Here is a 27,239-nt window from a genome sequence, read left to right on the forward strand (position 1 = left end):
GAACGAAACGCACACAGCTCGAACCATTAAGAGGAAATATTTATTGAAGGCACAACATACATTCATAAGACAAAACATATGACAAGGACACTGACTTTTGTGATTCCTGCAAATCTTACTTAAGTTAAAAGGAATTTACAATATTTCTTTGTTAATTTGAGGCAACTTCACAAGCGTCTCCTTTCAACTAGAGTTCCAGAGCAAAATATAAAGGAAAAAATGAAATCAGATGCGTTATTTCAAGTAAAGAAAAGTATAAATGTTCTAATGGTTTAAACTAGAGTATGAAATGAGAGAAAAAAAAAAAGTTCGACATTAGTTTGAGTCAACACTGCCACCTAGAGGTGTAAACATGGAACTACAAAACGGGATCATTTCATGTTTTTAAATTTGGGTTAAAAAAAATAAACATGACTACAATGAATAAAATAAACTATAAAACTTTAAAAATTGATACAGAAACGCATTAAACACCTCAAGCCTTTTGTGAGATTTCAGAATAAATGAAACATGTCAGCTGAGTTGATGACCGATAAAATTAAAATCTTAAAACATAAAAATGATCTTGCGATGCATATTACTGCTTGCGATTTGTCATGCACGGGCACATAGATGTTGCACAGCGACTGCTTCCTATCGGGAGTTTGCATAGTTTGGCAGGGACACACTTGGCTTTGTTGGACTTTGGTTTTTCCTACTCAGGTGAGGTGTGTAAAAGGCTTCGGGGGTCTTCGGAGCTCCAGGCACAACTTTACATCCTTCTCTGGTACAGGCAGGCCTCCTCAACCACACATTGTCAAGTAAAGCCACTAGAAATGTGAGAAATAAAGTGAGACAAGCAGGAAGAAAAAAAAAAAAAAGTAGTGAGAGTTTGTTTTTTAACATCACTCACCTCTGTGAGATTCATCTCTGCCACTCCTGATCCCTCTTTGTCGAACTGCTGAAAAGTCCCTGTTAAATTTAAAGTTTTCACAGTTTAATAGTCTTTCTCGATTTTCACTGCATCAAAATAAAACACGACTGAAATATGTTGTATATATTTCAACAACATGTTTGGCATTGTTACTCACTAAACATGGCTTCAAGCTTCACCAAGCAACAGATGAAGTTATCGAAGTCGATCATTTCGTTTTCTGCATACCGCGCTACCAGAATCTGGTTCAGTTGGTTATTCAGTTTAAAACCTATGTAGGCACATGACTCACGTTTAAAACAAGGCAGGGAATCTCACTCTGGCTCTTTCTACAATCTATATAAATGTCAAGAGACAGTGAAGAGCACCGTACCTGCTGCCTCCACAGCAAGGCGCATCTCGTATGAGCTCATGGCCCCAGATTTGTCGAGATCAAACTGCCTGAAAATGACCTATGAGATGGAGATAGAAATGTAAAAAGGAGCACTGCGAGTTTATTTGTGTGGAATGTTAACATCTAATGCATTCTTACCAGCCACTTTCGGATCTTGTTCCAGAGGATCTGAAATTCTATCAGTCCTAAACGGGCACTGCCGTCTTTCTGGCAGACATCGCATTAAGGACCAAAACTACACAGTTACTGCACAGCCGAATGCACACATTTTGCTTGAAAACAATCAGCACAGCAGTGTTTCGGTGCTTTTGTTTTAGAGGATACATCCATGAGGTTGACCATGGTCCTACATGATTCCACACTGAAACCATCAGTCTTCAAATCTTTGTCTGAAACACCAAAAAAAACGCATCTGAAACACACATGCTAACAACTTCTCTGTTCCCCAGAGGCTTGCAAAGAAAACCAGGAGATGGATGGTGTACACACAACAGAATCTAACACAGCAATGGGAGATGCATTACTAATCAGTAAACTCTCCAGCAGCTTAGAACTGTAACCAAAAATAAATAGAAAACTCACGCCGGGTTACGACTCTGTTTAGAATGGTCCTAAGCTCCCGAATAGAAATCTCCATGTCCTAAAAAACAAACAAAAAAAACAAAAACTGGCAGATTTGAGTGGCTTAATTTGACAACATAACAACTTTGTATCTTTAAAGCTTTTATATACAATTTAAAACAAAAAAAAGTAGCGTTATTGAGAACATAAGAGTGTAAAAAGAAACCGATAAATAAGAGACCTACTTTTTAGAACCTACCTCCCCAGCAAGTTGAGCAAACATGGACTTAAAAGAGTCATCAATGTCATCTTCCGTGATTTCTCCCTACAGGAAACAAAAGTATTAAAAGTGCTAGTGTGAAGCTAACAAAAAAAGTGTCACTGATGCATACCTCGTCTTCTAAATCAGCTGAGACTTCATCATCCAGCTCTCTGCCACAGAGAACACATGAATATGAGACTTCCCTTCCTGCACATTTAAATCAAAGCAAGCAAAAGATGCACAGGACACGCACTCTGTCTCCGACTGCTTTTCAGTGAACACTCTGAGGACAAAGTCGGCCTCTTTGCTGGGCTCAAAGGTGGAGGGGACGATGAGGTACTCTCCGGGGGGCAGCCGCAGCCGCGTGCTCACCTCCCGCAGGTTAATGAAGGTCTCGGAGCGAGCGCACGACGAATGTTTCAAAAAGAAATCTTTCTTCAAATGGACATTCTGGCAGCCCCTGTACTGAGGGCAGCAGGAAACACAACACAGCTTTAAATGCATCTGTCGGAGTTTTTTTTAAGATAACGTACCGTACGGCTCCTGCTGGTTAGAGCTGCTCACGCTCTGCTTACCTCTTCTGGAATCTGCAAAACAACATATGGAAAAAAAAACAAAAAAAAACAGTTGAAAACCGTTTAATGATAATCTGCAACATGTTAACATAAAACTATTTTTGCACCACTGTTCTCACCTCATACAGGGCAAAGCCAATGGTGTGCATGTCCTGACCTTGGCGCCGGTATCTGCGGCGGTCCTTCTGCATGAGGGCTACCAAAAAACTGCACGCCACCTCGTCATCATCTGGGTCATCGTCCTCCTCCAGCAACGTGATTTTATACTGAGGGTTGATCCAAAATGTGTCTACACGAAACAGCGCATACATGTTTAGCCAGTTTAGGAAAATATTAGAAAAAAAACTCTACTCATTATTTGATTCATTCTATTATGTGTATACTTGGGGGGGAAAAAAAAAAGCATCTTTATGATTTGTGTACAATTCCGACTCACTGGGATGGTTCCTGCAGCCCCCAGCGGTGCTGCCTCTCCTCCATGTGCCGTAGAACTTAATGGTGTTCCAGTGGCTGACGCTGTCCTCGCTCAGAACGTCTGGAGTCAAGTTGCAGATCTCTAGTCGAGAAAACTGCCTCAAAAATTCACTGAAGGACATCCTGGGAGACGGAAGCAAATCTCAATATTACATTACGCTCATTTCTGTTTCCTCTAGCTTCTTCTTTTCAAAGTTAGATGAGAATAGATGAATGGTTTTCCTCAAAAACACATCCTCAGTTTGAGATTGATGCCCTACAGCATAATTCCATTACTGAGATGGACAAAAAGCGACTGTAAAAGTAGAGTATTGGTAATGTAACCCTAACTGCTAAAGTTAATTGACAACAGAACATTCCAGACATTTTTTCAGAAACAGATGAGGCCAGGTTCTCCCCTCTATGAAATCCAATCCAATTCCTCACAACATGCACTTATGCAGGGTAAAAATGTGCCTCACTAAGTAGGCTAAGGGGAAAGGAATCATCAGGGTTGTTACCAGTAAACGCTTCAAAGGCTGGCACCTGTGATTGTGTGGGTGCACATTAGTGCACACGGCATTCATGGTATTCAAAGCACAGCACCATTAATGCTGAATCATCCATTTTGGTTTCAGAACCAAATGTTGCCATCCAGACGCCGTCTTTCTCAGGAATGACCTTGTATACTATATTTCAGCAGGAAAATGTCTTCTCTGCTCTATGTAAACAAGCAAAAATCAAAGTGTTCCTTCAAAATCTTTACAGTGCACACGATCCACCGACTGGTACGCCTTACCAAAACTCCCCATCTTCCATCTGAAGATGCAAGTCCTCTCGTTCTGAGGGATCGATCTCGTCCCATTCAGGGGAGCTGAGGATGAAAAAGAGTTAATCCTAATAAAACTAAATATCAACAAATAAAAAGCTATGGATGGAGAGCCTCTGGTACAAAAGTAAACTGATGTTAGTGAACACTCACTTGTCACTCCAGGCACCGGTCCACTCCACCTGGCCCCAAGGGTTACGTACTCGGATAAGGCGAACCATGTCGCCACGGTAATCAACCTATGTAACAGCAGAGAATTTAAAACCCCAACTTTCATGCTTAGAAAGAGCTACAAAAAGAAAAAGGGCAACTCAGCCATATAGAGACAGACCTCCTTCAGTGCAGTGACGGAGTAGGCGTGGCCTTTCACAAGCTTCCTGAAGGTAACGGCCTCCATGTCGAAGGCACTGGTGATCTGTAACGACATGAAATCAGCAAAGATAGAAAAGGGTGTTTTTCATACAACTGGCCCTCTCAAGTGCGGTTAGCTCTTACATCGATGGAGCAGCCCATCAGGGAGCCTCTTTCCAAAGCTTTGCCGATTATCTTGTACAGATCTCTTGGAGCCTTGCGCAGCTCATACATCTCAGACACGCCACCCGTGAAGTCCTCAAATCCCTCAGTGGTGCTTCCTCCGGACAGAGCCTCATAGGAGCCATTCAGCCTAGTAGCACATAAAGACCACCACAGTTCGACTGTCCATATCAGCAGCACTTCAGATAGGATTTTCCTCTAAATACAATCATGCTGAATAATGTAGCAGCTAAGCAGGCGCTTTAAATACCTACTTGGCGTAAGCTTTCTCCAGGAGTGCACTCCAGAACTCATTGCCCTCGGCTGAATGCACAAACATCAGCTCCCCGTCTTTGACAGGCAATCGATCGTCAATCACAACATCTACCCATTCGCCAAACTGCCAGAACTGCAACACAGAGCAAGAATCAAAAACCCCATCTATCCAAAGTGCTCTTACAGTAAAAGAGTAGGAAATATATATTACGAACCTGAAAGTGGAAGATTCCAGCGTAGTCGTCCTGGAAGGACTGGCCGTGTGGAACGACACGATGAAGGAGCGTCTCGTTCAGAGTCAGGGAGGCGATGGCTGCTAAGAGCCAGCAGTCACCTGTGGGTGAGAGGAGGCATGCAGGAGCCCCATTCCAAGTGTGTCTCTCTGCTGCTTTTTCATAAAAGATTTAACATTTATGACTCACCAAGAGCTCCCTGACAGATGTCGGTTCGGGTGGCACCACCCACGATAAACTGAGGGTCAGCCGTCAGATCCTGTGGAGAAATTCTATGTCAAGGTGATGACAATCAAAAACAATCCCCCTCTCAGAATGCCGACATTTTTTTTTATCCGGCTTGTTCTCTATCGTGCCATCTTCCTGCGGCTTAATGAGGCACCGTCAACAAATGTGGCAGTGAGGGGAGTGGCCGGAGAAAGTCCTGAAATGCCAACAGCTGCAGTGGTCCGCAAAGTTCTTGTCGCTACTTGTCCTATTCTGTCTGGGTTTGCAGACATGAAATGTACCAGTGTAACTGATATGTCTGTTTACAGGATGTGCAAGTTCCACAGCATCACAAACAACAGTAAAAAACACGTCCCTGTTATCATATACTACATGACAAACTTTTAAAATAAACGTCAGTTGAGTTCTAGCTTGAGATTATTGCACAAAAGTCTACAACTGTCTTTCATGACTTTACAAAGACTCACCCCTCTTAGACAAGCTTTCCTGTCATTTCTTTAAGTTGTCTAAAGGAATAGCTCACCAGGCTTCTTCAAGGGCCTCCCAAAGCTATTCTTTGGATGTTGGCTCCGTTCTCTGTCAAGATGATCCCACACTGCTTCCATAATGTTAAGGTTCAGGCTACGGGGAGGAATTCATCACTTCGTACTTCCCGTTGCCACTGATTTTCAGCCCTGTTTTTGTGTCAGTCGGCATATCTCAGCCTTTTGTACCCGTTTCCCCTCCCTTTACATGAAGACCGTTTCTGATGAGGCTTCAGCAAGTAAACAAATCAACTGAAGAGCCAGATGCAGCTCTCAGGTACCATGTTCATCTGCTGTAAATTATTTTCAAAGCCTGACACTTGCTTTTTTGTTCTCCATTTGCTTTTTTTTCAAGGACACACCGGACACATATGCCAAGTTTTAGCAAATAGCTTTTTTGGGATTCACCTTATTGTTGCAAAATACTATTTTATTCCCGTCACACTATATCATCTTTGGTATTTGGCATCTCAAATGCGTCTGAAGAAATGGAAACAAATGATGTGTCTTACACGTAACAAAGTGCCTAAATTTGGAACTGGTTCATTGCTCGGTTTTCTGTTATGTGTAGACACAACACTGGCTCATTCCTTGAGTTCGGAGACTTTTTATGCTTGATTCATAAGACACTCCTCTGAAATTTGTACTGGAGGGAGAGTGGATGAAAAAGCAGCCAAGACCTTTATGAAACCTGTAGAACTGCTGCTCAACACCACTTTAAAAGATCACAAGAAAGTTTGGCTTTCTTCTAAGTTCCAATGTGGAAGCAAAATATAAAGACTAGTGGCTGACGACCTTTGCACAGAGCTGTAGGTCTGTAATCTGTAAATGTTTGTGTGAAAATGCACATTTCTAATTTTTCTAATCTTAACTAATACCGAGTACAGCTTTAACTTCTCCTCTCAGTTTTCTCACCGTGGGCCTCATCCACTCCACATCTCTAGTTTTAGATGAATAGGGTGCGAGTTCCTTAAAGCCCAGAGATGGAGGCTCAGCGGGGAAGCAGGGGTCTTCAAACAGGCAGCCCGACTCCACACACTGCTGCTTGAGTGCCTCGTAGTCCTGGCTGGCAAACAGCACAGCTTGGTCCTTGGAGCCCATGCCTTCTGACCGGAGCCTGTTGGCGTATATGCTGGCAGATATCCCTCCGACTGGATACATACTGGTGCAAGAAAAAAGCATGAAGTGGGTGGGCGGGTATGCATGGTACCATCTATAAATAGCAGCAGGCTAATCAGTGGCGCACTCCTGTCTATGAGTTACAGCACAGCAATAAGGAGTAGGAGTATGTTTAGGGTGGGGAGAAACTGCTTTCAACAAACTGATAAGTATCACAAAGCAAAGACTGTGGCCAATGAGGTAACTGAGGTCAAGTCTTTTCTATGACTTCTCCCAAATTTCTTTTTCTTTTTGGGGGGGTTATACGAACAAAGAACTTTGAAAACTAGCCAGGTGTCCGTTAGCTGGACTTGTGACCTCAGTGGTCCTGGCTGCTGACTTGAAAATCAATTAACTAATAAATCCTGCAAGTGCTAATTCAGGTTTATCATAGTAAACACTGTAAACACTGGATAAATGTTTCAAAACTTAAGTGTAAATGGTGGGTTGGTTTATCAAGACAAAGTCAACGTGCCGCTACGGAAACATCAGTCAGAAACATACAAGAATAAAAGCCCAGCAGAGAAATAATAAGTACACGAGAGCATGAGTAGATGAAAAGGGATTTCAGAGGAATGTGAGGCAAGAAACAGCACCTAAAACACAGCAAACCGGAGGATAATAAAAGAAGTTAGGAATAAGATACCTTGTCTGTATGGGCTGGCTGGAAGGGGAGAATGAGACAAAATAAAAAGAGTTAGAGGAAGATCATTCATTCATTCATCCATTCATCCATTCATTCATTCATTCATTTGTTGATGTTTTTGGCTCTTGGAAAGATAACATGTTCTTTCTTTTATGTAATTTGACAGAATTACGATGCAGTGTCCAAATGATCTGCATCCAAATTATGTGCATGTTTTTTTAAATTCTCCTCTCTGAATTTTCTTTTTTTTACCTTAAGAATCTCAAAACTTTCTCATCAAAGTAAAGGCAAGCTAATGTGTCGAGAAAATGGCTGAAAGTTTAAAGGATGTCCCGTCTCTTTCTGGATCAGTACTGAATAACCGGGACATTGTGCCGCTCTGCTCGACTCAAACGGAATTCTAATGAACAGACTTGGGTGAACAGTCCGGGCACTGAGAAGGAGAAAAGAAAAGTTGGATGGAGATACAGTGGTGAGGAAGCAGGGGATCGATGGGGGAAATGATAGAGCTGAAGAATGTGTTAGAGGGCAAAACAGGCTTCGCTTTTGATAGAAGCAAGGACATTGTTTAAAGGGGCCACCCCCCATCCTGAGGCCCCACATGCCTGCAGAGTCCCTCTGCACTGTTAAAAAAAAAAAAAAATCCTGGCCTGTGATCAAAAGGATATCTCCATTTTTCCCTAATGAGCAGAGAAAAGCTGAGCCATGCAGTACAAAAACTGATGATGTCATTCATAGGACTTCAACCTCTACAACACCCTAAATAAAACTGACAGACTCTATGTTAGATTACTGCACAGGAGCCAGCCATGAAAAGACAGAGCAACGCTGCACATTTGCTGCCTACTTTCAGCACTCCTTGGTGGATTCTAAGGCCTGTCGCTATCAAAAGTCACAGCATGCCAGGCATGTAGCATAAGCTCAAACTGTTTACAGCACCTGTTCAAAAGTACAAGCAGGCCCGTCTTAAAGCGCCTGCGCCCTTATTCACAGATTTCTGAGGACAACAGATCACAGCTGCTCTCATTTTACAGAGAAATCCCAAAGCTGAGGTAACTGCCTTCACTGTGATTAAATCCGCAGTAGATTTAATCTAACAAACCGCACACTGGCCTGCACCACATTAAAACTAGAAGGCTCCGTTAACCGTTAATAACCGTTAATACAGTGAATAAAGGGACTGCACTCACCAGCTCTGAGAAGACCACTTGCAGCTCCCTCAAAAGGAGTCGGACAGCGTTGATCTGATAATTGTGTCAATCTATGAATCCGAGACAGTGGGCAGTGTGATTGGGACGCAGGTCCAGCCCTACAGTGCGCGCGCACACACGCACACGCTGCAGGATAGCGCAGCCGCTACAGGAGGAGTGGCCAGCACGCCAAGTACCACTACCTGCCGCTAGAGGCGCAGGAAACGTTTTTGTTTCAGAACTGTAGAAACATTTTAAAATGAACTATTCTCTCGACAGGTACATGCAAACAGCCGCCACTATAAAGGTTAGTGTGTGCTTGTGTCTAATATCAGCTGAGTGGAATCCTATCGCCGTCTACGTCATGTTTTTGGTAGTACCTTGTGCAAACTGAAACAGCAGCCTATCTATAATAGGCAATAAATGTCTGCAAAGGTTAAAGGTCATCAGCCATTATGTTGATAAGGGACAGTCAAAGATACATTTTTCAGAGCTCTACATGTTCTTCATTTGGTTTATATTGCAGCCTACAAAATAAATTAAAAAATTAAGATATTTGGCCCACTAGATATCAGTTTAGTTTTCTTTAAGTCTTTATTCTGATAAAACAAGTCGGACACATCTGTGTTAAACAGAACAAGGCACAAAAAAAGAAAAATAATTGTAAAGAGACCAAACATCTGTCAATGTCTGAATGTTATGCCTTAGTAGTACTATGTGGTAAGATTTCCAACCCAATATAAAATATGGTGTCTTTTTAAAGGTATTTTCTGCTCTTGCTAATTTAGGATGCATTTCTGCAGTTTTTCCAGATGAATTTAGACCATTGTTGCTTATTTCATGTTAAAGATACTTTTAGATCGCTTGCCCATTTGAAGTCAGCTGCAGAAATTAAGAATCAATTCACCAGAATTTAGGAAATTCATTTGCGACATGTAATTCACCGAACCGCACCCTCTTATGTAATGTTATGGGAAAAATGTAGACATTTCATGGACAGGTTTCTCACAACAACTCAGCACTACCAGTGTAACTGATCATTTGTGAAGAGATTCGACATTAAGTCCATCATAAAGAAGCAACTGTATATATATATATATATATATATATATACATACATATACACATATTCATATGTATTCATCTGTATACTTTCATTAAAGTATTCCCTGTGATTTTTTATCCTGGCTGGTCACTGACTGCAAGCAGTTTTTGTCCAGTAGAAAAAATAAATCTTAGTCCATATTGTGCTCAGTTACTTTCAAAGTTCTCTTTTTATGGAAGCTAGACTAGGTTTGTATGGTTAAAAGCCAGAAAAGCAAAACAAAAAATAAACGGGATGCTAAGCTAACCACTTGATAGGCTTTAATGTAGACACATGTTGGAAGACAGGCAGGACTCCAAACAAGCTGTTTCCCCCGTGGGAACTCCCTTTTCGTGTGGACTTTGGAGCTTTGTTGATATTTTACATGACATACAGGACAGCCCCAATAAAAAGAAAATGTTTAACCGCTTTAAAAACAGTATTAACAGAAAAACCAATACAAAAGAGAGATAGACTCATTATGGTCCTACACAAACTACCCTGGAAAGCATTTGTCTCATTTTTGTGTCTGATGCTTTGCATACAAGGTACAAGGCACTGTTAACACAGTGAGCCTGAACTGCAGTTCAATAACAATAACACACCTTGTTCATACACTGCTGAATCAAAAGTTAAGTAAGTTCTCTACTGGTGGTTTCCCGTTGATTGTTATGTGTCGTGTTCCGTTTAGAATTAATTTGAATCAATTTTAAAATGGTGAGGAAGTGTAAACATTTTTTTACTCAGGTGAAATACAGTTATTGTACCACAAATGTACTCCGTAACAAGGCAAAGTCTCACATCCATTCCCTGTGACTTTTATTTGTTTATTATTACTCATCCATCATCCTAAAAGTAGGATTGTTCTACTGTAGTTGATATTAGTGGAATTAGTCGTGAGCTCTTTCTATCTAAAATACAACTAAAAGTTGTAAATATTAAGAAATTAGTGTAAATATGACTTGACAAGTGCTCTAAAACATGAGAACAGCTGTCAGTTTTTGTCAGGTGACTATTTGCTGTTTCAGCTTTGCTCGTACATCTGTTGGGCAGTTTGGTTCATAGCAAAACCATTGTAATTACGAAGAATGCCTCTGGCATCGTACATTAATCGTGTTTAGATCAAACGAGTCTCGGCAGATGAGTGTAACTCTTGGTCAGACTGACTCTGAGACCTGTTTGTTTAAGGCTTAGCTTTGCTGTTTTCAGTAGGATGTGGGCAAAGAAAAAGGATATAACGCCACACTTGTTGACTGGGTGGGTGCATGGATGCTCCAAGCTATGTGTTGTAATGTATTTATTTTGCCATTCTTATTTGTGATTAATGAAACTGTTGCCCCATTATATGAGCTTATGGGCCTCTTTCCCAACTCTTCGATGTATTTACTATATGCGATATCCCCCCAACAACTCTCCTGTGAAAAATAGAGCACTCTTGCTCTCATTTGACTTTACAGCAGTTCATTTGAGTTTTAAAGAATGTATAAACAATTATAAATTAGATTATCTGAAGTGGGTGAATAATAAATGCAAAACCTTCCGCTGCCCCCACCTGACATCCCCATAGCTTAAATTGAGTGCTTCTGCTGTTGTTGCTTTTAGGTGTGTCACTGTTTGTGTTCAGTTGTGGTCACAGCCATCCCAAAACAGATTTGCGTATGGTTGCTGCTGTCTGCTCTGTCCGTATCACCTGTCCAATGTTGGCCCCTCCCTGTTTGTGATCCTGCCGTCCTCCCATCACCAGAGGCAGTTATAAAAGAGACGCAGGCACGAATGTGCTGTGTTCAACAGGTGGAGGATCATCTTACATGTCAACCTAGCTGGGCAAACAAAGAGGAAAGTCCAAAGAATCTACATACGGAGAGGTAAAAATGACTTCTACAGCAGATCGACTGGCCCATCAGAAACAAAGGGAGGAAGGCATTGGAACCAACGAGAAGGCAGTGAAGTTTCGCCAGCAGGATTATGAGACTCTACGGCAGAAGTGTCTGAAGAGTGGACGCCTGTTTGAGGATAACTGCTTTCCAGCAGAGCGCAAGTCACTGGGTTACAATGAGTTGGGCCCATACTCATCGAAGACCAGGGACATTGTTTGGAAGAGGCCAACGGTAAGACAAGCCACTTAAAAAGACACAGAAGCAATGAAAACAAAAAAAAATCCCACAACAGTTATTTTGCTCCAGCACAGGTCTTTTAATTTCCACCATTTCATTGAATCATTAAACTCTCTGCATGCCTTACAGGAACTGTGTTCCAACCCAAAGTTCATTGACAATGGAGCCACAAGGACAGACATTTGTCAGGGAGCTCTGGGTAAGTGTGGGTCAAGAACACGGGTGAAAGATGTTCACAAACATTATTCATTAGATCTCTACCCATTCTGCCTTTTTAGTTGCCATAAGGAAGATATTTGTTGGTCAGTGCTGTTTACAGCACTGTTATACTGCAGTGAACACCATACAAACTCAGAGCATGTAGTCATTTACAATTCTCCTCCTTTTCTGTGCAGGTGACTGCTGGCTTTTGGCTGCCATAGCCTCTTTGACTCTTGACCAGCGAATCCTGTCTCGGGTGGTGCCTCCCAGACAGAGTTTTACTGAAGATTATGCTGGAATATTTCACTTCCAGGTCAGACTAATGATTTATTTTAGTGTTGAACTGTACAGTAGTAAAGGTACACAGCTATAGATTTAGCAGCCAAAACAATGATAAAATGTACTTTTCTCACAAATGTCAGATAGAAGTTGAGATGATGTCGTCATTCATACATAATGCCGTGGCCTGCGTGTTGCAGCTAATACAACAAACATTTCACACTGTGGTTCGGGTGTTTTCTCTCAGTTCTGGCAGTATGGTGAGTGGGTGGATGTGGTAATCGATGACCGTTTACCCACCAGAGATGGCAAGCTGCTGTTTGTCCACTCAGAGGAGGGCACAGAGTTCTGGAGCGCCTTGCTGGAGAAGGCCTATGCTAAGTATGAATGGCTCCTCTTTACATCTTTTGCTTCATCAAAATATTAATGCAGTGTGGGAATACACGTGGAATGGATTTCCATCCCTCTGTGTCTGACAGGGTTAATGGCTGCTATGAGGCCCTGGCAGGTGGAAACACTATAGAGGGTTTTGAGGATTTCACAGGAGGAATTGCAGAAATATACACCTTAAACAAGGCTCCACCACATCTCTTCCAAATCATTCAGAAGGCCCTGAGGCTGGGCTCATTGCTGGGTTGCTCAATTGATGTAGGCCTCATTTTAATACTCACTTGCATTGCCAAATTGAAAATCAACAATCATAAAGCATTACAATTTTATTTTCGGTACTTTCAGATCACCAGTGCTCATGAGACCGAGGCAGTCACAGCTCTAAAGCTTGTAAAAGGACATGCATACTCTGTTACTGGCGGAGAGGAGGTATGGGATCCATGCAAATGATTAACACTGTGTTATTTATTTATTTTTTTCCATTTTTTCCATGATACTGCATGCAAGTTATTTGTTTCTGTAACACCTGGTTAAATAATAGAACCAGTTATTAATGTAATAGAAATAAAATTGAAATTTAGATGTGGACCAGCTATTCAGAAGATTAGATTCACTCGGGAGAAATAAGACAAAATCAAAAATACATAAACTATTCCCTCTTTTCCTTTACAAATCCACCTGTCAGGTAAGTATCTAAATTTGATGTCTAATTCTTAGTTTAGTGCTAATTTAGTTATTATTCTAATTGTCTAGTTCTGTATTTTTAATCCTATTTTAGTAATTTTAGTGTGTATCTTACCGACAGGTGGTTTCCTTAACTTATGCCTCTCTCAATCAAAACAGTCAACAAAGATAAATAAAAATAGTTACAACAGTAAAAGTAGGCTATACAATCACAATATATCGCAAATAAACAAAATCAACTTCTCTGACAGTCCAGGTTCAGTGGGGTTTGGCTCGCCACTTCAGTTTAGACTGTAATGGCGTGATGATGAGGAGGGTCACGATCAGCACACACACACACACACACACACAAACACAAACACAAGCTCCTGGCCTTGGAAGCACAAGCCAGGAAAATAATCAATATAAATCTAAAACACACCTTCTAAAATATGCTATGTTATCATTTGATTATAATATTATTTATATTTTTAATATAGAGTAAAAACAAAACAAAACACACCTATCTATAATTACAAACTGGATCAGCTGATAGTCAGCTGATTCATGGCAACAATGCTAACGCTGTAGCCTTTAACATTTAAAATTAGCCGTTGGTAGCTAAAACGCACCTTATAAATTATGTTATCATAGTAATATTATTTTTTTTTATCTTATTAATATTACGAACAAAAAAAAACTCCACCAAAACCCACCGATCTATATTTACATATTTATAAACCGGCAACAACGCTAACGTTAACGGTAACGTTTAACATTAGCCGTTGGTAGCTTGCCAACTTTTCTTTTTTTTTTTTTTCTTAACGATCACTGAGCTACTATTTTTTTCTTTTTAGTTCCAGGACTACTTTGTGACAGAGTATTGTTTGACTCACCAAGGGTCTTTGATTTAAAACAGCAGGATTCTTACTGTTCTAGGAGGGGTTTCTTCTTCTTTCTCTCTTTCTTTTTGTTTTCTGTTGGTCTGTCTCTGACTCCGTCTGTCTGGATGTCTCTCAAGGTGCAGCTCTGAGAGTTGGTCTGCACAGCCTTTTATATCACGGGACTGTTGTTATGGTTACATTAGAAATATATAAATATATTTTTTTCGTCAATTAATTATTATTTATTAATTTAAACCATGTAACCTAAATATAAATCAAGTAATGTAAATAAAATGATTATTTATTCATTTAATATGTCCAGTAACCAGGGGTTACATTTCCTATTCCAGGTTCATTTTCAAGGCAGACAAGTTCAGCTGGTCCGCATCAGGAACCCATGGGGTGAGGTGGAGTGGACAGGGCCTTGGAGTGATGGGTAAATATTCATAAGTTATATCCATAATCCATCAACTACCATCTTTTAATGCAAGAATTTTTCAAAAACAGATCTAGTGAATGGAGCTATGTCAGTACAGACGAGAAATCAAAACTGAACCACGTGGCTGAGGATGGAGAGTTCTGGTGAGTCTGTAGGGTTTTTTTTCTAAGCTTTTCAATGTAAATTGCAATTACTCAATTTATATAATTTCTTTAATATGCAAAGAAATGGATCAGAAGATTGCTCTTCTCCTCAGGATGTCTTATTCAGACTTCATCCACCACTTTTCGAAGCTGGAGATCTGTAACTTGACTCCAGACACACTCACGAGTGACGACATAGGCCACTGGAGCCACTGCCAGTTTGAAGGGATGTGGAGGGTTGGCTCCACAGCTGGAGGCTGCCTCAATCACCGAGGTTACTCAGAAACCACAAGCCTTGCATGTGTTAGCGAGTACTTTTGCCACCCCGTGTAAAAGATTTCTCCTCTGCTTCCTCAGCCACATTCTCATCCAACCCTCAGTTTGTGGTGCGTCTGGAGGATGTGGATGATGATCCTCTAGATGGAGAGGATGGATGCACCTTTCTGGTTGGGCTGATGCAAAAGCATGGACGGCAGCAGAGGCGGCTCAACCGTGACCTGGAGACCATTGGCTTTGCCATATATAAGGTGTAGCAGAATGATCGGATGTTTCATATGAAAACAGTGACTTTAATCAAAACAACTGACTGATTTTCTAATATTGTTGTGTTTCCTTTTTACAGGTCCCAGACGAGGTCTGTATTTGTACTGTTTCCTTTACTTCAAACTGAAGTTTCAAAAGCAAAACAGACATTACGAGTGTCACACAAATGGTTTGATTTCATTTGCTTCTGCATTGGTTGAGTAATAAAACTCCTTTCTCTTGTTAGAGCAAAGGCTGCAGCAACGTTCACCTCGGCCCCGATGTCCTGCTGCGTCAGAGAGCTGTGGCCATGAGCAGCACTTTCATCAACACACGTGAAGTGTGTGACCGCTTCAGGCTCCCTCCTGGAGAGTATGCCATCATTCCCTCAACCTTCCATCCTCACAAGAATGCCAGCTTCATTCTCAGGGTCTTCTCAGAGAAAAAGGCAGAAACCAGGTATCTGACACATGAACACGAGATAGACAATACAGCCATCTAGTGGCTCCTTCTTCACAAATCTGAACATACATAGATGACTGTGCATGCTGTTTTCATGCCCAGTGTGCTCAAGTATAGCTTTTCTGTTTTTCTAGTGCACTTGAGGAGGATATTGACGCTAAAATAGAGGAGGTAAGAATATTCACTGAAGGATAAGCTGTTAAGGCAAGCGTTTAAGTGATGTTTTAAGACTTTTCTCTGTCCAATCAAAATAGAATTATGTTGCAACATACAACATATGCCTGTGCTTTTATTTGACTTGACTTTGTCTTATCCATGTGTCTCTCTCACAGGAGGAGGTATCTGAAAGTGATGTGGATCCTCATTTCAAGGAGATCTTCAAGCAGATCGCTGGCAGTGTAGGCTGAAGAACACAGACAGGCAACATTAAGCCAAAGATTTTATCGTTTTGTGCTCCATGATAAAAATCAGAGAATAACTAGATCTTTGCAAACAGGACATGGAGGTATCGGCCTTTGAACTGGTTAGAATTTTGAACAACATTGTCTCTCACCGTAAGTGTATTGAAAAGTTGGATTTATATACCCATAGCTCTTTATTTTCATGGACTTATAAACTGGACAAAATATGTTGATGATTTCTTTTAGGGCCTGACATCAGGACAGATGGATTCAGCCTTGAGACAGGCCGCCTTATAGTCAGTCTGCTTGATGTATCCTTTTCTAAAGATGCAAACACTTTGTTACTCCACTCTTAAAATACATGGTTAGCTTTTTTTTTTAATATAAACCTTAACATTCTTCAGAAAGATGAAAGTGCCAAGTTGGGACTGATGGAATTCCACTTGCTCTGGAACAAAATCCAGAAATACCTGGTAAGATATTATTTATACAATCTCAAACTAATGCTGCTCATGCTGGCTGTATTTGTTAACACAAAAACTGTCTGTGTGGATCATTAGGAGATCTTCAAGAGTCATGACAGAGACAACTCTGGCACCATGAGCTCCCATGAAATGAGAGGTGCTGCCACTGAAGCAGGTAACGAACATGGCCAAGGCAGAAGTTTCAGTGATTAGAATCCAACATACTGACACATAATAGGGAAAGAAATAGCTGTCATTTGGTGCGTTTCCATCAGCCTGTTTTGATGCGCATCGAGAAGTATCGCATCGGAAAATTAAGATGGCAATGCCATAATTTGAATTAAAACCCCCTGATTTGCACAAATGAAAATATACTCGCTAGTGCCGGGTTTTGGTCGAACTAGCGCACCTTCACCCTAACTGCTTCCGGTGTTTGCGGGTCACTCACAAGACAACAAACATGGCGGACAATGGAAGGTTTGTGTGGACAGAGGAAGAACTTGTGGCGTTTTTAACTTTAATTAAGGAGAAACAAATGACCGCTATGCCGGACCACTTGTCTGATTATTAATAAAGGTTCAAGTCCTCTCTCCATACACTCCGTGTTGGGAAGCCAGTAAAACATTTACAAGCTGGTTGTCATGCCAACCTGTGGAAAACTCGCATGAGTAGTTTTCACTAGTGATGGGATTTCGGCTCTTTTTAGTGAGCTGGATCATTTGGCTCAGCCTTCACTAAGAAGAGCCGGCTCTTTCGGCTCCCAAACGGCTCTCCATTTTATCACTTTTATCAGCCAAATTTAGCGCTGTTTTGACTTCTGATTTCTATTTGAACACATAGATCACTTAACTTTAAATAATTTGCTGTAGCCAATGGCATTTACAGTTGTAAAATCCCTTGTAACTCACTAACTTGCTTGAAGAACCACTCTGCTACACAGAGCAGATAGAAAATGTCTATAAAAACCTAAGCACCACACTCCTCTCTTGTCTTCACTCTTATGTCTCTCAGCGAGTCTCTCCCTCCCCCTCCTCCTGTCACCCGCCCCTCCCTGCTCGGTGGTATGATTCTTGTCAATCCTCACATAATTGGTTGCACAGCATGCCTGTGACACCTGTAGCCAATGCCCGCAGTGCCCGTATGTACTTTTCCAAAAGCAAAAAGTAAAAAAAAAAAAAAGAAAAAGTGAGCCTGCTCCCATCGTTCACTTAAATGAGCCGGCTCTTTGAACCGGCTCATTCGCAACTGACACATCACTAGTTTTCACCAAAGACCGTACTTTTGATGGAAACACACATGATTCATATTTCTTTTAATGTGCATTTCCCAATGATTCGAATCACTTTTGGATGGAAACATGACTAATGATAGAAGATGGGTCATTTACATGTTTTATTACCTCGCAACTTCTGATATGCTTCAAAACAAAACACTCTACTGCATTTGTCCTGTGGCACAGCACCTTAACGTTTAAGTTTTTTGGGGGTTTTTTCCAAGTATTTCTATTGGCTTTATGGGATAGTGATAAGAAAACAATCAACATAACATATCAAAATACATCCCATACAATCTGTAGATCTTTTGGTCCATTTCAGAAACATTGTCCTTAACAACATAGAAAAACTTCTACAGACCTTTTCCAACTTGAACTGAGACATACACAACACTCACACAACACTCGTAACAGCAGCCAGACAGAGACAGATCAACTTTTGAGAGACATATTAAACACACATGCAAGAAACTAGGATGCAATTTGTTTGTTGCACATGACCAAGCCCTGCAGGAACAAATAATAGCATGTTGTCACAGCTGAAAATGTCTGTGTGTATGCAGGTGTGTGTGTGTGACAGAGACATGTGAAGGCGGTTGCAAACCAACTTGAAAAGCCAGTTTGGGCACTCCCGCCCTGCACTCACCAATTATGCCTCAGGAACAAAGCATGCAAGAGCAAGACTGAGAAATATCATCCTGCTATTGCTTGACACCTTTTTAAAATCTCCATAGGGTCAGGACTTGCCCATAATCTATGGAAGTGATCCATGTAGGCTATCAGGAAATAAATAAATAAAGGTAAAGTTTAAAAAAAAAGGTTGCCTGTTATTCCTGCAGGTTTCCACGTCAACAGTACCGTACTGCAGGCTATCGTCAGTCGTTATGCTGATGCTCAGTACGCCATAGACTTTGACAGCTTCGTAGGCTGTCTCATCAAACTGGAAATGCTCTTCAGTAAGTGACAGCAAACACTACATATGTGATATTGATATGTATTGTAAAGTGAGTGATGGCGTATTTACACTAGCAATGTCTTTCTGTCTGTCACTCCGCCAGAAATGTTCAAAGCTCTGGAGAGAGGTGAATCAGGGAAGATTGAACTGGATATGCAACAGGTGCGAGAGCCAACAAACTCAAGCTGCAGGTGTGTAGGTGCTCCTAATTCAGACAGCTCGTTGAATCATTTTGTTTCCTCTTACAGTGGATGTGCCTGGCCATTTACTAGCCTTGAAGACAACACAAGTAAGGACCAGGAGGAATGAGGAGACGTTTCCACAAACAAGAGGATGCAAAAAGTTTAATAAAACACATTCATACATAAGAATATTTTCATCCAAAGTTTGGGGGTTTATATATTCTGATACTTTAGTTGACTGTAACCTTTTTTTTTTTTTTAACCTGGCATAAACCTGTTATTCTTTTTATGTTTGCTCTTTTGCTGTGTGCAACTTCTGTCAGACTCTTAAAATAAAGAAACTAATAAACTCGCCTCTGGACTTCTGTGTTGGTAAGATATTGCACAGGTCTCAAAATTAAAATTTTACAAATAGTTTCTGTGCTACTTCTTTACTGTCACAATTTACTTTTGTTTTGAAGGATTGTTCATTAAATAACTGTTAGATAACGGGTGAACAAGAAGGGGCTGTCTGATCTGAACAATAATGGGTGTGGAAACACCTGATCTGCACATATGAGAGCGAGCCGGTCTGACCTTACACACTCACTCTCACGCACTAAGAGACAGCTGTAGGCAGACAGAACATCTCACAATCCTCTAAGATGTCAGGCATCGCAGCAAAGCTTCAGCACAACCGAGAGAGATCACAAGGGATTGGATCCAACTCGCATGCAGTGAAATACCTGAACCAAGACTTTGAGGCCCTGAGGAGAAGCTGTCTGGAGAGAGGACAGCTGTTTGAGGATGACTGCTTTGAAGCACTGCCGTCATCCTTAGGCTTCAATGAACTGGGACCAAATTCTTATAAAGTTCGAGGCATCTCCTGGAAGAGACCCACGGTGGGTGTTGTAGTTAGATGGCAACAGCAGTTAAGGGTTAAGGCTTGGGGCATGCAGTCGCTTTCAGCGGTAGAAATGTAAAAAAGTTATTGTTAAACTGAAAATCAGAAATGAACGGGCTTCTTTTGTGCATTCATATCTTACATTGGGTAAAGGTTGATAGAAGTATCACTTGTACTATCTACATTTGTGTTGTATTTTTCCATATGAAAAGTCTCTCAGTCGGCTGCTCACTCAAGCTGCTGCTGTTTGGTGTTCCTGCTTACCCACATACCAAATTCTTGAGTTGCTTTTTTTTTTTTATGTTGTTGCAGCAGTCATGAACTAAATTAAAGGCAAGGCAAGTTTATTTGTAGAGCCCAATTCGTACACAAGGCAATTCAAAGTGCTTTACAGCTACATAAAATCACAAGAAGGCAAATAAAATCATTGCAGAAACATAAAAAATAGTCATTCATTAATTAGATTAAAAGCAAAGAGTGCAGATAAAATACTTTCAGTTGTAAAATAGATGCATTCAAAGAAGCCAATTTGGAAACACTCATATGAGGGGCTGCATCACAGTTACACTTGTTTTAGTCTTTTCAAATCTCCTCCTTCTTCCTCAGGAATTGTGCTCCGATCCAAAATTCATCGCTGAAAATGCTACCAGGACTGATATTTGTCAGGGAGCACTTGGTGAGAAACACACAAAATGAAACAGTCCTCAAACTAAGTCTGTGTCTCTACCTTTTCAAAAACGAGACTAAGATCTGTCTCTTTAACTGTCTCATGAATCACATTCAAATGCTGGTGCAAATGCTTCTCAGTATTTTACTTGGGACATATTTCCATCATCAACTATTTGAATAACTTTTCCATAGTTATCTTAGGCTGTCACATAAGTGATGAATATAAAGTAACACACAGACATGTTTTACTGACACCAGGCTCTGTTTAATCTCTGGAGATTGTTTTTTGCTTGTTTTTATATCTTTACGTGGCAAAAATGACCCAATAAGACCTTGTAAATCCCAGTGTACTGACATCAGCAGTTATTGTGAAGAAAACATCCCATAACAAGCTTATGTTTTGTTTTGTTCACTATGTTTTGGAGATGTATTGTGAAGACTACAGGAGACTTTACATAGCAGTTCATGGTGTGATTGTGACACTGTTAACTTGCAGGTGACTGCTGGCTCCTGGCAGCCATCGCCTCCTTGACTCTCAACAAACAGGTCTTGTCCCGTGTTGTTCCTCACGATCAAAGCTTTGAGGAAAACTATGCTGGAATCTTTCATTTTGAGGTTAAACACCCCATCGTTTGACACCTGTTTGTTTGTCTCATTCAATGTGACAGCTGCACAAACCAGTTTGGTTGACTTGCTGTGTCTTCTCTTCGGTTCTTAGTTCTGGCAGTTTGGTGAGTGGGTGGATGTGGTGGTTGATGACCGTCTGCCCACAAAAGATGGAGAACTGCTGTTTGTTCACTCGGCAGAGAGCTCAGAGTTTTGGAGCGCCTTGCTGGAAAAGGCCTATGCTAAGTATGGATTCTGGAAACCTCTGTCTTTGTTTTAGTTTCTTTTTGCAGTCCAGCCATTCATGAATCTTTTTGTCTTTAGGCTAAATGGATGCTATGAGGCTCTTTCTGGGGGCAGCACTATTGAGGGTTTTGAGGACTTCACTGGAGGCATTGCTGAGAGGCATGACCTCAGCAGCCCAAATCCTCATCTCTTTAAAACTATTAAAAAGGCCCTGGACAGAGGCTCCCTTCTGGGATGCTCCATTGATGTTTGTTTGAGCTTCTTCTTTGGCTGTCATGTAGCATGGTTGTTATCTTTATGGTACGCAATAGTCTTATCTCATGTGATTTTCTTACCCATCCCAGATTACCAGTGCAGCTGATTCAGAGGCGATAACACATCGCAAGCTGGTGAAGGGCCATGCTTACTCTGTGACAGCGGCAGACCAGGTGAGGCTGCAGTTGTTACAAAGTCAAACACATGCTGCACACTGTGGCAGATGTTAATTTTTGCATGTGTTTGAGCGTATTAGACATCTTGCTTTGTGGCAGGTGGAGTACAGAGGAGAGATGGTGCAGCTCATCCGGATTAGAAACCCATGGGGTCAGGTGGAATGGAACGGAGCCTGGAGTGACAAGTGGGTCATACAAGAAGCTGACATCCTTGCATTAATTAGGCTTGTTGACTCGACTGTTCATTTTAAAAGCAATATGTTTTTAGATAAATACTGAATTAAACTGATTCACCTGCTAATGAACAGACATGCTTTATAATTTACCATTTCCAGCCACACCTACAGTATGTTGTTTTTGTTGGACAATGTTATTGACATTGTATGTTTCTGTCATGGATGTCACACACAGAGACATACACACCCTGTGGAAAAGCTGGTAAATCCTGTTGTAAAACAGCTGTAACGCAGACTCCGGCTTTAAGGCTTATTTCTGTTGTTGCTGTGTGGGTGTGGAGGCCCACATTACAGTCACTGTGGTTCCTGTACCCACCCCTGACTGTGGACTATTTATCATGTTTTTTTCTAGGTCATCTGAATGGAGATATGTAAATGATGATGACCGGGAAAGGCTGACCAATCGCTCTGAGGATGGAGAGTTCTGGTAAATTTCACAAAAAAATTGGGGGAAAAACATATTTTAAATTCATTACATTGAGGAAAAACACTTTCTGCCATGAAAGAACAAAGATTGATGCTTACATTGAAGGTCTCTATGTCCAGCAAAGTAAAATCCGAGATTCCAAGTGCTGACTCCAGTGAGAGAGAAATAACATACAAAAGTACAGTAAGTATGGATGTGTTTTTCAGTTTGGCCATACTTTTTCTTTTTCTACAGGATGTCATTTTCTGACTTCCTGCATGAATATTCCCGCCTTGAGATCTGCAACCTCACCCCAGATGCTCTTTCAGATGAATACAAGAAATGGGCAGAGACAGAGTTTGAGGAAACATGGAGACGGGGCGTGTCAGCTGGGGGCTGCAGAAATTATCCAGGTATGACCACTCTGCCCTTCATCTTTGAATTTGAACGTGTATCATAATCCAACATACAGGCATGCTGTAATATTGTCGATCAGTTCCTAACAGATACTTTCTTCCTTTCCTAGATACCTTCTGGACGAATCCTCAGTTTGTTATCAAGCTGAATGAGGTGGATGACGACCCTGATGATGGTGAGGAGGGCTGCACCTTCATTGTAGGCTTGATGCAGAAGAACAAGCGCCGGAGAAGGAAAATGGGGGAGGACATGGAGACCATCGGCTTTGCAATTTATGATGTGAGGACCTACTTGTGAGATGCAATGGTAGTAAAGGTAGAGACCAAATGTGTAAGATTTTCATTTGATTTATTTATTTATTTTCTGTGTATGTCTATTTCCAGCTGCCTGAGGAGGTATGTCAGACGAAGGCATAAAGAATGAGTATTCAAAGCAAATTGTGAAATTTCCACGGATAATGACAAGCATCACAGGGAAGGTATGAGGAGTCCGGATGTAACCAAACTGCATATTTGTCTCATTTTGCAGTTCTCTGGTAAAAGGCAGGTTCACCTGAAGAAAAACTTCTTCCTGTACAACCGCTCAGCAGCACGATCTGAGACTTTCATCAACCTACGGGAACTGTGCAACCGCTTTAGTCTTCCCCCTGGAGAGTATCTCATCCTTCCCTCCACCTTTGAGCCCAACAAAAATGGAGACTTTTATGTGCGGGTTTTCTCTGAGAAACAAGCAGATTTCCAGTATGTCCTCGCAACAAATAAGCTCAGTTTCATATAAACAATGTATTTACCATTGCGTTGTAGGAATTAGGATGATTAAATACTGTGACCTCTTGCTGTTTCAGAGAGATTGATGATCCTGTAGACTGCCATGTGCCGCAGGTAAATTGTCTCCTTTGTTATGTTCTTGTTGTGATGTTCCTATCATATTTTGACATAAAATAAAAGATAGCATTTGTCTATTTTAGATTGATATCGACGAGGATGATATCAGTGAGAGATTTAAGAGTCTGTTTGGACAACTTGCTGGAGAAGTAAGTGAGCTTTAGTTACTATCTCATGGTCTTCAGTCAGTGTTCTTGTGACTAACAAAGTGTTTCATATGCCTCTAAGGATGTGGAGATATCTACATTCGAGCTCCAGAGAATCCTCAACAGGGTGGTGGCAAGGCGTAAGATGAACAGTTATTTTCTCTCTCAGGTTATTTCAATATAGATGTGAACCTGATGCAGCAAATTAACTATATGCTTTCTACATTTCTTAGGAAATGACATCAAAACCAATGGGTTTAGTCTGACCACTTGCCGCAACATGGTCAACCTCCTCGATGTATCCTTCTTTCTTATTCTAAGTTGTATTAGGAGACATTCACAAATGCACAATAAATATTTGATTTCCTCTTGATATATAAATAAGATGGTGATCTTACCACAGAAACGAATTGCTGTATATATATATATATATATATAGATAGATAGATAGATAGATAGATATCTATATAAATGTGCATGGTGGATTTATGACAGTAGCTTACTGTATTTCATAATGTGAGTTTTATGTTTAGATTAGCATCCCTAACATTTGAATTGTTGATCCAGTCAGTTTACCCATAACAATGGAAAGCTATAATTTATTAGCATAAAACTGTGTTTTTACACAAACAGCCAACCATATATGCTGACTCTCTGACAGTGCAGTGGGGATTGACAATAATCCCAATTTTAACACAGGTGGGTATTTCTAAATTAGTGTTTTGCTCCGGAGGCAACCTCACCTTAACAGTCCATGTGAGATCATAGGTCCATTAAATGTGTTCTTATAACATCCCAATCAAAAATGTGAGTTGCAGTCTATCTTAAAGCACCATCCCCAGTGTCATTGGTGATAATAAACCTGCTAAAAAATCTGCTACCAGTGCAAGAAGTATTTAAAAAAAAACAAACAAAAAAAAACTTTTTGATGTATTAGTCCAATATCTCATGTGGTTTTTTTTTGTTTGTTTGTTTTTTTTTGGTGGGAGTTTATGAAAATGTAAGTATAACAGAAAACAATTTGGCAACATTTGGTAGATACTGTAAAATATAGTTATATTACTATTTTGAAATTCTTTTCAGTGGAATACAGCTAAATTCACCAAACTAAGGTCATAGCACTTGAAGTTCACAAATGAACACATTATATTATATCTCCCTTTTTTTTTTTTAAATGGGTCATACTATAATTTCTTTTCTGTATTATTTATCTTTTTGTGCATGTTTGAAAGGTTTTTAAAAAAAACACAGATCACATCAAAAAGGCTTTAGAAGACACCTAAACTGTTTGAAAGGCTTTTTTTAATTATTTTTTTATTTAGACCAGGCTTTTTAGCTTTGTTCTACTTTGATAACAGTAAAAATCTAATTTAAAAAATGCTTTTGCAATATGGCCGCCCTGCGGCAATTTTGGCACAACTCGAACAAAGACTGAACATCTGTCCTGAACTCACTTCAGTCATCCGATCAAATCAATTAGAGCGGACTGGAACTTTGGGGTTGGGGTCTTTAAAGAGACAGGAGCTGAAACTGGACAGAGGGTCACGAGAGGCGAAACATCTAAGTACAGAATTAAAAAGATTTTTGTGATTTATTTATTTCATTTTCTTGTAAAATTATGTATGTATGCATGTAGAACTTTTCAGTTCTGTTAAAATAAAATGAGGATAGTAAAGATTGCTTAATCTGTACAATTTTATTATTTTTTTTTAAATCAATCTAGATTTAATTGGCTGCTGGCTGTAGGAGTAGATTTCCATGTGAGCATATCAGTTACATCAGTTTTCTCATGTGTCTTTAAGCAAAAAAGCTAAATTCTTATAAGGTGAGTTATTCTCACTGTCACCTTTATTCGCACTGTATTTGTTGTATTGCAATGCGTCACTTTTTATCCAGGTTTCAGTTTTCCTTGACATTTTCTGTAAAAGAAGGATGGAAGCGGCAAGCTGGGATTGGTGGAATTTAAAATCCTCTGGACAAAGATTGAGAAGTTCTTGGTGTGTTCATTATTCGCTTGTCATGTCATGCGCATCATGGATCATTAGTTGACTGGTGACGGCACATGTTAAAATTTATGCTCTCCGTTAGGATTTGTTCAAAGACAGAGACGCAGACCAAAGTGGCTGCATGAGCTCCTCTGAGATGCGGATGGCAGTTGAGGATGCTGGTGAGAAATGCATTTCACAAGTTATACTTGACCTTCTTGACAATAAGGAGACTGTGAGATTTACGTTGTTTTTTTTTTTTTCCCCCTCTCTTTATATTGCTTAATTTCTACAGGTTTCTCACTCAACAACTCTCTGCATCAGATAATCGTGGCCCGCTACAGTGAAACGAACCTCACCATTGACTTTGACAACTTCGTATGCTGTCTGGTTCGCTTGGAATCCCTCTTCAGTGAGTTTTTGTCCTTGTGGCCTCTTTTGATGACATGAAAAGAAAACGCATGGAAATACACATGATTATACATGAATGGAGTTTTTATTTTATCTTCAAATCCTTACAGACACTTTCAAGACCCTGGATAAGGACGAGTCTGGTGAAATAGAGTTGGATTTCATGGAGGTAAGAACCTGTCTGTGATGATGAAAATATACAAACAAAAAAAAAATGGATGGCTGGATGGACTTTTAATTTGTGCTTATGTTTTTTATCCACAGTGGCTAAATCTGGCGATGGTGTAGAGGAGCTCTGAAAGCTTAGGAATCCAAATATGTCTTTAAGAGTCATCATCTCGAAAAAGTGTTTTTTGTCAGCTGAGGATTGTGGTTTGCTTGCAGCTTAAATATTAGTAATTGATTTTGAGGGAAAATTATTACGGACGCTTTGAATGCTAGCCAACATAATACAAATGTTGTCGTTCAACTGTAAAGAAATTCATTTTATACAGTTTGTATGTCCCGGATCAAACCCAAATATATGGTGAAAACTTTTCACGTTTCCTTTTTTCACATTTGCCAAGCATTTGTCCAAAGAGAAAAACAACTTTTTAAATGGGTATGCAAGACATGTGCATAAGAGGGGGAAAAAAGCAGTAAAACAGCCTCATAAGAATGAAAAGATTCTTCTATAATTAGGATATCCAGAAAATGTAAACTGATCTA

General features: G+C 40.4%; 2 protein-coding genes across 4 annotated transcripts; one reads left to right on the plus strand and one right to left on the minus strand.

The window, feature by feature from the left end:
• Positions 1-21: 21 nt before the first annotated feature.
• On the minus strand, positions 22-8,889 carry LOC140313202 (calpain-1 catalytic subunit-like). 3 transcript variants are annotated; one of them, XM_072391225.1, is made up of 23 exons: positions 8,756-8,889; positions 7,566-7,583; positions 6,677-6,923; positions 5,199-5,268; positions 4,992-5,110; positions 4,776-4,909; positions 4,483-4,651; positions 4,319-4,402; positions 4,141-4,226; positions 3,958-4,032; positions 3,142-3,302; positions 2,825-2,994; positions 2,706-2,717; positions 2,384-2,595; positions 2,261-2,300; positions 2,128-2,193; positions 1,890-1,947; positions 1,632-1,696; positions 1,446-1,514; positions 1,287-1,365; positions 1,071-1,184; positions 893-951; positions 22-809 (listed from the first exon to the last, which is right to left on the minus strand). In XM_072391225.1, the coding sequence occupies exons 3-23, from the start codon at positions 6,920-6,922 to the stop codon at positions 783-785; spliced, it is 2,115 nt and encodes a 704-aa protein (XP_072247326.1). In that variant the 5' UTR covers position 6,923; positions 7,566-7,583; positions 8,756-8,889; the 3' UTR covers positions 22-782. The 3 variants fall into 3 exon arrangements, with proteins under 3 accessions (XP_072247326.1, XP_072247327.1, XP_072247328.1); XM_072391226.1 differs by lacking the exon at positions 2,706-2,717 and having other exon boundaries at positions 2,813-2,994; XM_072391227.1 differs by lacking the exons at positions 22-809; positions 893-951; positions 1,071-1,184; ... (2 more) ...; positions 1,632-1,696; positions 2,706-2,717 and having other exon boundaries at positions 2,114-2,193; positions 2,813-2,994.
• A 2,690-nt stretch (positions 8,890-11,579) lies between these two features.
• On the plus strand, positions 11,580-26,980 carry LOC140313522 (uncharacterized). Its single transcript, XM_072391629.1, has 42 exons — positions 11,580-11,947; positions 12,083-12,152; positions 12,349-12,467; positions 12,681-12,814; positions 12,913-13,252; positions 14,721-14,806; positions 14,878-14,952; positions 15,066-15,226; positions 15,310-15,479; positions 15,575-15,586; positions 15,722-15,933; positions 16,071-16,107; positions 16,269-16,334; positions 16,433-16,490; positions 16,584-16,648; positions 16,742-16,810; positions 16,898-16,976; positions 18,914-19,030; positions 19,133-19,191; positions 19,278-19,289; positions 19,535-19,583; positions 19,815-20,092; positions 20,701-20,770; positions 21,260-21,378; positions 21,482-21,615; positions 21,694-21,862; positions 21,960-22,043; positions 22,146-22,231; positions 22,635-22,709; positions 22,944-23,101; positions 23,215-23,384; positions 23,489-23,500; positions 23,634-23,845; positions 23,950-23,986; positions 24,073-24,138; positions 24,218-24,275; positions 24,369-24,433; positions 26,064-26,132; positions 26,224-26,302; positions 26,416-26,532; positions 26,642-26,700; positions 26,796-26,980. The coding sequence occupies exons 1-42, from the start codon at positions 11,711-11,713 to the stop codon at positions 26,817-26,819; spliced, it is 4,368 nt and encodes a 1,455-aa protein (XP_072247730.1). The 5' UTR covers positions 11,580-11,710; the 3' UTR covers positions 26,820-26,980.
• The last annotated feature ends 259 nt before the right edge of the window (positions 26,981-27,239 follow it).

Source organism: Leuresthes tenuis, unplaced genomic scaffold (genome assembly GCF_036924035.1).
Source record: "Leuresthes tenuis unplaced genomic scaffold, fLeuTen1.0.hap1 SCAF_8, whole genome shotgun sequence".
In the NCBI taxonomy this organism is placed as follows: Eukaryota; Metazoa; Chordata; class Actinopteri; order Atheriniformes; family Atherinopsidae; genus Leuresthes; species Leuresthes tenuis.